Source organism: Diorhabda carinulata, chromosome 3 (genome assembly GCF_026250575.1).
Source record: "Diorhabda carinulata isolate Delta chromosome 3, icDioCari1.1, whole genome shotgun sequence".
NCBI lineage: Eukaryota > Metazoa > Arthropoda > Insecta > Coleoptera > Chrysomelidae > Diorhabda > Diorhabda carinulata.
Genome location: NC_079462.1, coordinates 25,887,324 through 25,903,018, shown reverse-complemented (window position 1 = coordinate 25,903,018; position 15,695 = coordinate 25,887,324). Strand labels below are relative to the sequence as shown.

Below are 15,695 nucleotides of genomic sequence, written 5' to 3'. Positions count from 1 at the left end.
AACAATTTTTAATTATAAATAAAATACTTACTGTAATTGGGTCTTCCATGGGTTTTTCTATTTCAGCTTGCCGAATGAAAACGTTACCTCTTGATATACGCCACAGCATTCTTTCGAATGCGGGTACTCTTTCTCTGTTGATTACTCCAGCAACGAATCCTAACCGGCCTCTAATAGAGACGTTGTGCTCTTCGGTAGGTATAAGTGACTTGTGAACGGAATCGGATAGTCCGTTGGCTTCATCTTGTTCGTTAAAAAATGCTAGTGTCTTTTCAAGAACATGTTTCAGTTCTGTTAGTTCCAGATAATTTGATTTGAGATTTACGGCACTCTCTGATAATTCTTTTATATCCCCTTCAGTTTTTTCGAGGTGAGCCTGGAAATTTGTCACATAACGCATTTTAAATTGACCGATTTTACTTATTACTTACCTCTAAATCTATTATTTCACGGGGATTCGGAGCTTTCGGTAACTCTCCGACGTCAGGTATCTTAACGTTATCTTTTCTTACTTCTGTCTCTATGTATCTTAATTTTCTTTCCATTTCGTCGCATCGTCGTACTTCTTGCACGAATTTTCTTTGGAAAGCGTTCACTTCTTCATTTAACTGAGAAAAAAATCGTAATAAATTCTCGAATTTATCTTAGGAACATGTTACTACTTACATCTCTGAATTGCACACATCCTGTTTCTCCCAATTCTGAAATTGCGTAGTAAGCAGCTTCGGGTTGGATGAAGACTTGGGCGAGTGCCATTTCCTCGCTTCTAAACATCCCTCCCATTTTGTGGAGGTTTTAATGTCTTTCTAAAACAAAACAATAATTTAAAAAGGAAACCAGTAGAAATAGTTCTGTTTTGAGCCTTATCACGTGCTTTCACAACATAGTATGGAAAAATTTTGAGTTTCATGGTTCATAGCGGGTGCCAACTGACCAAACTCAGTTGGTTTATTTAAAATTGAGTTTAAGGTTACTTATTTCTAGCTCACTCGTAGATTAAAAACTGAAAACCAATATCAATGTTAAAAAATGCATCGATTTTATTTGTTCGATGGATAATTTATTAAACCTCCGATGATAGTTTAGAACAGTTGAAAGGAACAAAACATAGTAAAATGTGGAGCACTTCTATTAAAAGTGAATTTGAAAATAACGTTAAGACATTTCGTGACAGGAGGTTAGTTTTTACACTTGTTTGCACCCGTATACCTGGGGTTACTTTTGTAAGGTAAGTAAAACTTAACAATAAAGTTTTTAAAGGCTCTTCTGGTTCACTAAGTAATGGAAGTGAAACTTTACCACTGGAACAGCACATTCCAACAGTTTCATCTTTACGTTTGAAAGCATCGCAATAGTAACATTTTTTATTCATTCAGCCAATAACAATTAAAGGATGTTTACGATATTAAATTGAAGGATCATGTTGAAACCTAGTACCATTAAATACCGAATAATCCTTGTGCATGAAATTTGGACGACGCGTGGTCTGCATTTCTGCATTATGAATTCTTCTCGCCTGCGATTGCTTGTCTTTCTGAACGAACTCAAAACAGCTGCTCTCAAAACACTTTGTCGCTCTGCTTGTTGTTGTCTTCTCATCTCTACGTGAACCGAAGGTTTTTTATTTCGTGCCACTTTCGCTGCACGGGGCTTTTGATTCCGAGGCATTTTTAAAGAAGAACAGAGTAAGAATTAAAACCAAAGAGTAAGATCTAAAATAATGAATGTAACCACAAAAATGACATCTTAATAACAATAAATAAATAATTCCAAACAGCTGAAACTATAGTCAATTGGATTGGATGTTGACGTGACCGTTGGTAATACATTGGAACGGTATTACAGTACTCAGGGTTGGAACTCCATTACTGGAATGCTAGATGGCGTTGAGAAAGCTAGATTTTTAGATTTTTGACAAAAAATTGTTTTTTATTTGGTAAAATGTTATTTCTAATACCTCCAAGTTTTATGATGATCGGTTAAATAGTTTTCGCTAGATGCTAGAAATCCGTGGAAGTTTGCCTAAACAACGTTGTGAGTTCATCGATACGAGTTGCCTATTCACTTTAGAATGCTAGCAAATGTTTCTTAGAAACCTCAAAAATGCGAACTGCTTTAGATATAAGCACATTTATTCACAAACTTATGACTAACATGATAAGAAGTGGAAAATCTGAAATGGAACATTGTTTTTATGAATGAATGCTAAAACAAAGTTCTCAGTTCTTCTAGTTGTCAATTAACTGTTTTTCAAAATTAATTGATGAAAGAAATCATGTTTTGTTGCTCATTTTTAGGAAATCTAGGAAATCAACGCAGGTGAATGTTTGACAAGAGAAAAATGTGAATATTCTTCATTAATCTCTTTAACCTCCAATTTGGTTAATATTATATTATAATATGGATATTATATTTACTAGTGTTTGATATTGCACAAATTTTCGTCTGATTTTCATCTGATTCATTTACACGTTTAAATCGCTCATACCACGATACGAAACAGATGAGAGGATATATTCACTTGAAATCCGAGGTGTGGCTATTAAATAACAAGGCTGACACTGCTACAGAAGAAATACACATACGCCATACTATTAATAAATCTGTATTGCCGTAGTCTTCTTTCGCACCAGAGTTGGTGTTTACTTTGTGAGCAATTTCTTATGAAATAAAACTTATTATTTATTGAAATAAGTGTATGGCAATAACTTTTTAATGACTAAAGCGTTTTCAAGATGGCTAAACAGATGATTCCCGCCCGGAACTGACAGAAGAAGGCTACCAGCACTGTTTTAAACAATTGAAGGTTCGCGAAAGATATAGGGATAGAGAGAGGTGATATTTTGTGAAAATATGAATGAAAATGAAATATTTAACAGTTTGAGGTTCGTTATTTAATATCATTACCTCATTAATGCTGCTATAAAAATTCATTTAGCACACGACTCGTGTTACGTCATGTATATTTATATCTAGTTCTCTCAAGACTCAAAGTAGGTTTAGATATTTCAAAATAATTGTGTGAACGTTGATATAAGCTACTAATTATGAAGCTTTAATAATATTTTATTTCTTTTGATATTTATTGGACCTAAATCTAATGAACAGAATTTGTCATGAATCGTACTATTTTCCGCCGATTAAAAGGTTTAATGGCAATCGTAAAATTTCATGTTGTTACATTAAAGGATGTTTGTATTTCAAAAATTACATCAATTTTAACTTCCTTATGCACGTAGTAATATTTTTTTTTAAATAAAAATTTTTAAGATGTTTTGGAAATTTCATTAAATCGATATAATAGAAAAAATTGGAATTGTTACTACATACAAACCAAAAAACAATGTGTCCTTCAGGACCTTAAAATTCCTTGCTTAACCAGCGATTCCTCGGTGAAGTTTTAACGACATTTAAACCACAGATATCGATTTTTTACGTTTTATAGAAGGGAAACTTGTTTAAATGTTATTGGAGGTAGTTTAGACTTTAATCTAATGTCACTGAGAATTCTAATCAAGCTTCTCCAAATTGTTAATTTTTTTGGGCATATTTCAATTAATCTATAATTGCTACATACACTAAATCCTTTTCTACACCAGCGCTAGCCTAGAAAGTTTTTGAATAGTTATTCGTTATCGTGTACAGTTAGATACTTTTTCAATTTTTCTCCCATAAGAACTATTGCTTCTTCCCTTTACCCTCCATACTTTGTATAAAGTATTCTGGTTTTGCTAAAACTACTGAAGATGATGATGAAGAAATTATCAAAATTGTCAATTTAATTCATGCTAATGTAGTATGTAGAAAAAGAGTTATATTTCCGCGAGGGTTCAACTGTGACCTGCAGAAAACTTCTTAGTTTAAACTAGATTCTTATCCATAGTTTAAACTTAAGTTTAATCTCCCGTTTTACCATAAGTTGTAAAATTGTACCTAGCATAACATGCTTATGGTTCCCAAAAATTAGAAGTTCCTATAAGATGATATTTAGCTTTCGAAATACAAACATGGGGTTTAACTATAATATGTACAATCTAAATACTCGTCAAAATGGTTTTTAATCAATAGATTTTCTTATTCATTAATTGAAACAAAATGAATTTAGCACTTTAACAACTTCTAGACCTAAGTTAATCCTTTATTTAGTTGACAACATCACCAAGAACATCAGCGAATGAATCTTTTAGGTAATTGGAAATGTATCTGAAAGCTCTTGTTCTAGCCTCTATCTACTATTAAGTATACTGTTGGTTTTTGAGAAATCATGTATCATAAGAGTCAAGATTTATTAACTTCGAGTATTATCACAGCATACGGTACATTGTCGAAGTAGTTTAGGTGAGCTACGGTGTAAGCCATGTATCTACCTCGCTAACACTTAAACTTATTGATCTTCACCGGACTGTATACCCGCCATGTAGCAAACAACGACTGCCTGAGGACTATGCGACTTACCTCTTCTAGTTTTAAGAAGCGTGAATATGAGTCGATGAACAGTCTCACACTTACAGAGAAGGTACTCAGCTGTTACATTTTTCTGATGTACTTTACATGGAACTTCACCGGACTGTTCCTAATGTTCTAGAAACAGCCATAATAATTAAGTAGAACAATTACGATAATTTCCCAGTGAAAATTAATATTTTTTGCACAAATGCATACTTTTGTGAATTGATATGAAGCCTTTGTCCAAGATAAATCATATGTTAAGTATTAATTTCACTTTGTATGTCTCGTAGTTTCATTTTTCAAAGCAAGCAGTGATAACATTTAATTTTCTGGCTTAGCAGTTTGCTACTATATCCGCTTTAACAGGATAAAGAACGATCGAATCCTTTGACCTCAAGTACAGATGAAAATATGCAAAAATTTTACAAATCGATGCATTCATAGGTGATGAAGAAGAATCATACAGACCCGTGCAAAGCATTTTAACAGATAATCTGTATTTCATTACAAAAATTTTTATCTTAAATGAAAGTTTGATTTCTGTTTGTGGCCATGAAACCAGCATTCAGAGTTTTAAATGGAATACCATGACTTACCTCGCCCTAAAAAGGTACGTCAATCAAATATTAAACATTAATGTCATGGTTGTTGCTTTATTGATTATTGGGATACTGTAAACTAATATTTGCGGGGAAAAAATGGCCCGAAAATCAACGAACAGCTTTGTTCCTAATTATGTCAAACAACCGATCCAATTTTTTTTATTTGGATGTTTAAAAACTCTTTTACCAGATTTACCACTTCTGGCTTCTTCAGATAATGAAAAATGTATTGAAATGTTAAAGTTTTGTGAAAATAAGAAGGCTACGACAGAGTAGATTGAAGTTATTTCGTAAGAAGTTTTTCAAAAATGTTTCCATGCATGGGCAGTACTTCAAAAGAGATTAAATTGAAATTTATTTCACCTGTTTACTTTATTTCGACACGCTTATATTAGCTGCATCTGCATGTGGGTGTGTTTATGAGCTTCTTTATTTGTAACTCCCCTTTGAACTAAGAGCGAGTTCGACATAGGATTCGAGCCTCTGATCTACGTGTTGGAAATCAAGCATTTTGAAAACCTTACCAACAACACCGTTAGGGCTCAATACAAGTTTCGAAGAGATGTAGGTATATGAGCAGCGAAGCCATTATACGAGGGTGGTATCAATTGTGAAGTTAAAAAGTGGAAAACGAATATAGTTAAAAAAACTGGCATACTCGTTTTTAAAGTACATCAAACTAAAAAGTTGATAATAATTTTTAAAATAAGCTTAAAACAATAATGGATGAAAAATACTAGTATTATTGTATTGTATAAAAATTTTGTGAGGCGCTCTGTTCCATATTTCTCGTACATTGAGCTCTCGACGTATTTTTCATTCATTATTGTTTTAAGCTTATTAAAAAACTTATTTTTAACTTTTTAGTTTGATGTGCTAAAAAGCGTGTTTTTTAATTTTTCTAAAACTATATTTATTAATAAAATAATTCCCCATACTTTCTGATTATAACTTGTGAGTTGGAAGTTAAGTTTTTTGGTGTTACTTTTTTTGGATAGCAATAAATAAGGATTCTAACGTAATAATCCTAAAATTCTCCTGATCTAATGTTTTAACAGTGTTTTATAGATATCTCGTTAACGCTAGGACACTTTCTTCGCTTCGTTTGTTCAATTGGAAACTATAATCTAGGTTTTTATCTTTCTTTGGTCGTATTTGTGTTATTATTAGATAACTACAAGATTGTAATAAATTATAAGCCTTCGTTCGACCGCAATTTTAAATGGTGCATCTTGTATGAAATTATAATTTAGTATCAACTAGGTACTAAACTAATTGTTGATTCACTTTGACATTGATCACTTTTATTTTAGGCAATAAGGACAAGGTAAGTATGTTTCTTGGCCAATTTTAATAACGGGTTTTTAAACGTCATGGTTATTTAACTTTTATACGCATTTTTATTTTTATTAAACGTTTATTTTAATACACCCAAAGGGGAGTATTGTAATACTAATTGTTGAAAATCGAGGTGATACAAAGTATCCATTGCCTGGATTTCAAAATTTAAATATATCGTGCCATCCTTCTGTCGTCGTCGTTGTTCAACCTAATAATAGAATACATTATGAGGAAAAGTTATAAAGTTATATTAACACTGTAGGCAGTAATGATTAACAGAAATACCAATATTTTGCTTATGCTGACAATATAGGTAGTACTGTTAACTAGATCATAAACAGAAATGCAAAAAATGTCTAGATAAATTAAAAGTGAAAGCCCTGCATATAAATGAACAGAAAACGAAAACAAGTAACTTATCAAGAAAAATAATGGATAATGGAAACGAATACTGTCTATTAGAAACAGAAATACTGAAATTCAAGAGATGGAAAAAGAATTGGAAGGAAAAGCAAGGCAGCAAGAATTATGAAATCAGTGTTGAATTCAATAAGATTATCAGTGCTCTAGTTCCAAACTATGGATAAAATCGAAAAATCTACCAATTAAAATAGAAGTATTTGAAGGAAAAATGCTGCTGAGAAACACTTCAGTATGATTAAGGGGTCTGGAGAAGAAGAGCAAATAAAGAAATAATGGTCGTTGAAAACGTTTTTAACACAGATAAAAGAAAGTTTGATTTAGAAACATGGGAAGAGGAACCAAAGAGAAGATCAAATGGAGAAATTTAGTGAAGTAGAGGTAACCATTTGCGCTGATTTTAATTTGAAAAAAGTTTCTTGAAATTGGCTGAAAATTGATTCTTCATCTCTCCTATTATCCGAATTTAGCATCAAGTAACGTAAAATTGGAAAAGTGGTGGACAAAATGTATGGAACTGAAATAATATTTACTCGTAAATATATATAATAAACGATACAAATATTCATCTACCTCATGGAATATGGGAATAAAATGGAGGACAAAAACATGACAATAACAACAAAAATTATCCAATCTTCATGCTTAAACATTTCTCTACACTTAACTATGATCAATCACTGGAAGAAATTATCTATCTAATAGAATAATAACAAATACTCACGAGTGAATTATAAGATCAATACAATCCAAAAGAAGTAGCACGAGACTTACAGATTAAAAACACAATTAATTCGAACAACTTTTATATGAAACATGATGGTATAAATAGTAAAAATAACAATTGTTAAATTTTAATTGCACATACCTAATTACTGCATAAATTCCCTGGAATTCACTACATAAATAATGAAACAAACAAACTTCTGTCTGTAAATAATAAATTGAAACAGACAACTAAAGTTCACTTTTTCACGGCCGCAAAACAACTAAATGTATTTTTGATCGTTTAAACTGTTTCAGAATTTCATATATTAATGGGTACGTAACGAACTTAAAATATATTTTACATTCACGTTCCTACGAATACGTTAAGTAGTTGTTATCTATAATAATAAAGGAACTAGTAAAGTTGATTAATTGATACAACCACAAACATTTTATCGCTTAATTATCTTACGGATAACACGACATCGAAACATTTGTTTGTTAATACTATTTAAGTAAGTAAATCGTTCATGAAATAAAATACAGTAAATCTTTAAAAACGTGATTGCAACCAAAACGTGGAAAGACGCAAGAGTCGGCTGGAAAGATTATGACTTCAGTATTTTAGGCTAAATTATTTTTTACTGCTTCTTCTACTCTTTTTACTATAACTCTCCATCCGTTTCTGTCCTTTGTTCTTTCTCTCCACTCAGTTAGTCCCACTCTTCCCACATCTGATGTAATCTTCCCTATCCATTTCTTTTTAGGCCTCTCCCTTCTTCGTCTAATTTCCTCTTCCTCCATTTGTGCTCTATTGGCAATTATGTTTGCATACATGCTGCACAGATGTCCCAACCACCTGATTCTTTGGATTTGACGATTTGAGTGTTATATATTTATTTCAACTCATTATTTCTTCTTTTCCATGACTCATTCTTTATTTTCACACCCTCAGTGCTTTCCTCTCCCACATGTTTTTCAGCACTCTTCTTGGTTAGCACCCAGAACTTACATTCATACAGTACCGTCCGTCTGATAATTATTTTGTACAATCTCATATTTGTTGCTTAGGAGATTGTTTTTGCTTTAAGAATATTATTCACGAACCCCATTATTCTACTACACTTTGCTATCCGATCTTCTAGTTCATTCGTTTAATCATTTATATTCGTAATTAGCATACCTAAATAGTCGAAGGGCTCAACTTTTTTAAAATGATATTCCTCGTTTTCGAAAGGTCTGTTTTCCACCTTATTCTTCCTTTTCCGTTGCATTTCCATGTATTAAGTTTTTTCGCCATTCACTCTGAGACCAAATATTTTTGATTCCTTTTCCAATCTACTATATCCTATAAGGCCCCCCTGCTTCAGTCCTCTTTTTCTTTAAAAACTCCTGATAACCTTCCTCCAGATAATACTTTGATATCAGTTCTAATCAAAGTCAGATTCGCCATTCTTATTAGTTTTCTGGGCAAACCTAAAAACCTAATACTCAAAAACTATCTTAAAAGGGGAAAAATCTCAAGCAGCAGCTATTACGTAGCATTACTTGAAGAAGAAAATTCTATTTCATCAAGACAATGCACCATGTCACAAATAAATAAAAACCCTGACAAAATTACTGGATTTCGAATTGTATCCATCGTATTCCCTACATTTTGACCACAGTAAATTTTTTCTGTTTTCAGGCATCAAGAGAATGTTAGCTAGATAGAAATATGGTGCCAATGAAGAGATTATCGTCGAAACTGAAGCCTCTTTAAGACTTTAAAATTTAAGTTTATCATCTCACTTGTTATTACTACACCATTCTTTAGAAGATTAAAGAGAAACGATGTTAAATTACAAACCTTGCCCTATTCCATATAGTTATTACACTAAACTCGATATTTCGATATTTGATCATCATTCGTCAGCTCAGTCAATCTCATTTCAAAGAAATTTCAAGGTTATTATGCCTTGTTTACTTCTAAATTATTAGATATCAGACTTTTTTACAATTTGGGGTGAAATAGCCAGCCAAATACTATTTTTGGTAAATGCCAAATATTAGACAACAACATGCTAAGTGCAGAAGCAAATCCATATTAGACAATCCTGGAACTCCCAAACATCTTCAACCAACCTTGGTCGACCAACCAACAGATTGAAAAAATAAGCAGAGTAGGTGTTTAGGCCCAACATAATCTGTACTAAGACAACGAAGCCAACTCATCCATTACAAGCAACGTATTGTTTCAAGGGCAACGGCACTATACAGAGTATTTTTTAATCGCTTGATCAAAGGAAACGAAAAATGATAATCCAAAAAACAGAATGCAATAGCTCACTCCAAATGAATCACCAGTAAACTCTGCGAGGCCAGATTAACATCTCAAAAAGGCCCTTTTATGTGACAAACTGTTTTCATTGTGAACGATTGGATCGAATGAACTAATTTTTATCACAAAATATCTAGCGATTATCACAGAAAAGGCGTTATTTTTTAACACAACAATATAAGACCATACTCTGTTGGACAAAAAATAAAGAAATGTCTTATCTACCATACTCGACCCATATCGCAGTCTCAGATTTCCACTTATTTCAACAGATTTTTGGTGGAAAAAAAATTTAAAACTTGGATGATGTCAAAATAACCATTGAAGATTTTATTCAAGAGCGAATCGGTTTTTGTCAGTCCGGTACTGAAAATTTGCACACTAGATAGCAAAACGCTGTTGATAACTAAGGTGATTATAGTACTGTTTAGAGAGGTAAAATTATACGTTTGAGAGTAATATAAGAAAGCGACAATTTTTCCAGATTCCTCTAACGTTTGCACCTAATTTTTTTTCGATAATAATCATATTTACAAAATATTACATATAACTTTTCATTAAGTTGATCAAAATATATAATAAAATATAATGTTACGAACTCGTCCACAACATGGACCGTGAAGCAGATCCTGTCCTGTCGTGATGGAAGTGTCTTATGTTTGGCGAATGCTACGGTTCTCGGAAACCGTTTGATATTGTTCTACACGTTTTATATATACAGCGGCGAATTGTTTATATTGTTTTCAGGAAAGCCTTTGTATTTGTTTGTTGGTTTACTTTCAAGAATCAAATGAAAAATTCTTTTTGGTATAAATACGTGCTTGTTTAGCAGCAAGAATATCAGTATATAATTCAATGTCATAGTGAACAGATCGAACGTAAAAAGTAACCGGCAAATTTAAATAAATTATATAAGTAGTGATAAGTTAATGATTATAGTTAAGTATAATAAAGTATATAGAGTAAAGTAAAGTAAAGCAAATAAGTTAATTTCTATTGCAAATATATCAAAAGCGATTAAGAACAGATTTAGAGAACATTTCATTATTTATATTGTTTAATTTAGACTTTTTATATCTTCTTTTGTTTTTAATAATATTCAGAACTATCTAACTATAAATCAGTGAAATGTATCTATACTTTCAACTGACATCTTGTTTCTGTGCCAAAAGAACAATACGAGTTTTATTGATTATTGTATTTCAAAATTGAAGACATTTAACATCTGTTAATTAATTTATAAGTAGAAGTAACTTAAAAAACTCAAGATTTATACTGACCAGTTTCTGTGGAATCCTTGCTTAATTAGCTATTCTATTTTTAAATGTCAATCCATTCCTTTAATTTGAATTATGTCGTATAGAAATGTTTTGAAAATGAATTCTAATTAACTTATCAACAGTCATATGCAATTCAAAATGTTTACACATAAAAAACATCTTAATATATTAATCGTACCACATGATTTTATGTGCAATATAATCTCATGAGCTCAATTTTGGCGATGGATATTATCAATAAAATGTACGCTTATGGATTTCGTTTGCACGCTAACATAATTTACTTTATAAATTTGACCTTTGTTGTATTTAAACCGATAAAATTTTATTTTCATAAGACTCTTTCACATGGAATTCGTTGTTTTTGAGTAGCAATGTGGTTGCAGGGAAATATGTTGTTAACCATTTTTTTCACATAATTATCTCAAATATTACATAGGCTTATTGGGCTTTTTAATATTTGATATACATCATCAAATATAGCTACGATTGTTTATAAAGTTGTTCGTTTTTATCATTAACAAATATCTTTTTTCTTGAACGAGATTTGGTTATCTCGTATACATTAGTTAAGTTTATATAAATAACTTTCAAGCAACTGCAAAATCAAGCGATTAGGTCAATACCCAAGAATATTTTATGGATTCAGAAACTTTGCAAAAATAAAAACAAATGAGAAAGACTTTAAAACAATAAAAGAAAACGACACTGCTTCTGAGAAAGTTAACATAATTTTTTTTTCAAATTTATTTAAAATGCACTAAAAATTGAAAAAATATCTTTACGTAATCTGGTATACTTGTTTTTTGAGAATGATGCTGATGATAACAAAGCTGAAAAAATATATTGTGAACATAAAGGTACAAAAAAATTGGTCATATAATACTTTCCAATAATTAAAAATCCGCTATAATTTTGAAAAAATAGATGTGAAATCATACATTATGCTCTTTTATACCCATTAAAATCATTTCCAAACTTCACATTGTAGATTTGTCTCTATGACAATGAATTTTAACTTTATTCTATAGCGGATGTTTCAGGTAATTATTAGAAAGTAACAGATCGTATTTGTAAAACTTCCCTTCACACTTCTGTACCTATATGTCACAATATACTTTTTCAACTTTATCAGTATTCATTATATAAATCATTCTTAGAAATTTTCTTTTTCTTTTTTTAGTGCATTTTCTCTATGAGGTGTAGTTTTGAAAAAAAATATTTCATTTAATTTTTCTATTTAATCTAGTTTTAGTGTAAGTTTTTTGGGAAAAAATTTATTATAGAAGGCGGTATATTACAGTATTTCTTTTAAATAATTTCTAGGGAAGTCTATTTATTTATTTCTTGTGTTTCTTTTTGTTCTAGAACTTTATAAAATTCTATTTGTGGTATATAAATAAGTTTAGGTAGCGCACTAAGTTTAGTTTTAAATAAATAGTCGTAGCGAAAAGAACGAATTAGTAAAAGTAATCGCAGAAATTGTTTACGTGATATTTATAAGTAAATTATTATTAAGTTAAGTGTATTGTATAGTGTGTAAATAAATTAAGAACGTAAGAGTCAGTGTTTATTAATTCACCCAACGAATAGAGAGTGTAAATAAATACGAAAAACGTTACAATAGTTAATAAAAATTTGATTCGGTAATTCGTTTGAGGTTGACGCAAGCCTTATAACTATTCGTTTTGCCATTTTGAATAAATTATATAAAAAATACAATATTGATTGTATTTCATTGATATAAAAAAATATTACCACAACTGTAAGCAATTAGTAAGAAGAGGCTGATACATTCAGCTGCTTAGAATAGTTTGCTAGTCTTTCTGATACCGGTGGAAAGAAGAAGGGAGAGTATCTCATATGGGACAAAAGTTGGAAAAGTATTTATCTGTATACGATAAATAACAGTTCAAAAACCTTCCTGAACGGCGCTATTGGAAACATGAATATAACAATTGGAGATGAATTGAAGTATACCGAGTAAAAAAATTTGAAATTATAGTTTATTATCAAATATTTCAACAACTTGACTCGTACAAATGTGTGAAAAGTAAAATTTAATCTATCGCTGATTTGCAGCTTCCACGAGAGCGCGAGTTTTCTCCTTTCGTTCACGTCTCGTTTTTCCTAAACTTGACGTTTTGGAAAATATCATGGGTGATATTGAGACGACATACATTGCAACCTCATATCGTTTTTGGTTTGAATAAGTTTCTATTTTAAAATTTAGAAACAAGGTCACGAATTATAGAATGTTTGCAAAACTACGACTTTAGATAACAGAACGATAAAGCTACGACTAAAACTGACGTATGAAGTATGAAAAATTTATTCATCAACATTCATATGCTCAGTAGATGATCATCATAATATTTTGAATCAAACCTAATACAAAAAAAGAAGAACAAAGAAGAAAAACAATTCAGAGTACTATTTGACGCATTTGCAGCTATCATTAGCGAAGATATTGGAACCGCAGTGTTTGATAATTCCAACTACCCTCCATCAGATCGCATGTTTGAGGATTTGTTTCAAATTAAACATAATCGCAACGGACACTTGGAATAGGGAATGATGGAGAACTTTCAAATTTTATTTTTAGTTATATTTTAAACAATTCAACTGTTTTTCAGTTGGTGAGAGTTTATGTAACTTCGAAAGTCTAAATTGACTGGACTAAAAAGAAGTTGCTTCAAATTATAAGGAGCTTGAATTAAAATTCGAGTAAGTTATTCCATGAAAACTCTAAATCATGACCTTTATGACCAAAGCGAGTTGTGGGCAACAAAAAACAATTTTTATTTCAATTTGTAAACTTTGTAAATATATTTTCAGAAATTCCAATATAAAAATTCTATTATACCATTATTGATGTCTATTATAAATTAATTATTCAGTGGGACAGAATTGTTTGTTATTTTTTTCTTCAACAAAGTTTTTGCTTTTTCGCTTAAAAATAAAATGACTATAACTGCTATAAAAATTTATTCATCGCATCTTTTTGTAACACATCGTATAAAAGAATTAATTTCATTTGGTAGTTATAGATATAGTTAATTAATGACTCAATTATTCTATTCTTATCTGGTCATCTAAATTATAAGCAACTGAATGTGGCATTTTTATTCGGACATCGTAATTTTTTAATTGACATTGACGATTTGAATTTTGAAAAAAATGTCGCATCATATCTGAATTACTTAATGGGAGTGTATATCACTCGTGACCTAAGAAGCCATTGTAAATTCCTAAATTCATTATAAATAATATCAGATATCACATAATAATGGAATAATTTTTTATTAATTAGAAGAAAAAAATATACAAATCATAAGAAATGAATTTAAAGTATCAACTCAGTTTGATTTATGAAACCCACATCGCACGTGATCTAAAAAATTATTACATTTACAAATTTACTATAATTATAGAAATTTAATCAAATATATTTCGATATGAATTTGATTAAAATATTTATCAGTCGAATATTTATGACGTGTTCAAAATTAATCAAAATTTCGTTAGAAAAAAATATATAAATTAAAAACTAGTTATAAACGAAGCTTACCCTTATAATAAAAAAAAATTAAACGGAGCTCACTGTTTTAAATCACCACACCTATGAAGCAGCTGTTGTAATGAATTGAGATGGTTAACTAGAATTTTAGTCACATGATTTTCCAAACACAACGCTGAAGTATGTATACTTAAGACGAGGTTATACGAATTAAAACAATTGTTTGATAAGCTGATTATATGGTCTGGATATATTTTGATTCACACAAGATTGTGGATGGATATTTTTTATATTATATTAACACTATCTATAATTTATTGAATCAATAAAAATCGTTCACACTCGTTGATTTTGTTGTTGATTCAGTATTAGCGTCACGAGCCTCGTGATGATTTTTATGACATTGTTAATTATTCTTACAGTGAAAATCATTTATGATAGCCTTTTACGGTACAGGATAGCAAGAACACTTAGTTTTTACACTTTCGATTTTCAATTTGATCATGATTCGTGTTTTGAATACAAAAGAACTTTTTAATATACGAGGTGCACTGCGAATTTGAAGGAGAGTATAACAGAAAAAACTTTATTGCTTTTGCTTCACTTCAATGATACATGATAAACATGAAAATAAAGATGACCAGAGAATCAGCACAAGAAGGATGAGGGTCTAACTAAATACTCACAACGCATGCGCATATGGTATTTCAATATACTACTCTTGAATAATGAAGGAACAAAATGTCTTGAAGTGCTGCAAATCCTCAAACATTTTCTTTGATATGGGTCGAACGCCATCATATGCAAATGAACGTAAATAAAAATTGTGAGATGTTTCCTCTTCGGGGTAGTTATAACAGTCCATTGTACGAGTTTCTGTGAAGAACCATTCGGGGACGTTCTCTCACAAATTTGATTTACCGTATTCGCCTACTTTTAAATGAACATCTCTTGACATAATATGTGGAAAGAAACTTTATCCAACACTTATTCACAGTCTATAACGACAAAAAGCTCTAGATTAGAACGTGAGATAAACTTGATGAACTTAACCA

General features: G+C 30.8%; 1 protein-coding gene across 8 annotated transcripts in view; it reads right to left on the bottom strand.

Annotated features, from left to right (window-relative positions):
- The window catches only part of LOC130891471 (V-type proton ATPase 116 kDa subunit a 1), a 42,027-nt gene that overhangs the window by 15,305 nt on the left and 11,027 nt on the right, over positions 1-15,695 (bottom strand). For 4 of the 8 annotated variants that reach the window (XM_057796248.1, XM_057796249.1, XM_057796253.1 and 1 more), the window contains exons 2-4: positions 667-806; positions 432-608; positions 32-376 (exon numbers count right to left, since the gene is read on the bottom strand). In XM_057796248.1, coding sequence (XP_057652231.1) covers positions 32-376; positions 432-608; positions 667-783 — 639 coding nt within the window. In that variant the 5' untranslated portion in view covers positions 784-806. Of the gene's footprint in view, positions 1-31; positions 377-431; positions 609-666; positions 807-7,680; positions 8,101-14,691; positions 15,278-15,695 lie in introns of those variants that run through there. The other 4 variants (XM_057796245.1, XM_057796250.1, XM_057796246.1 and 1 more) reach the window with 4 other exon arrangements.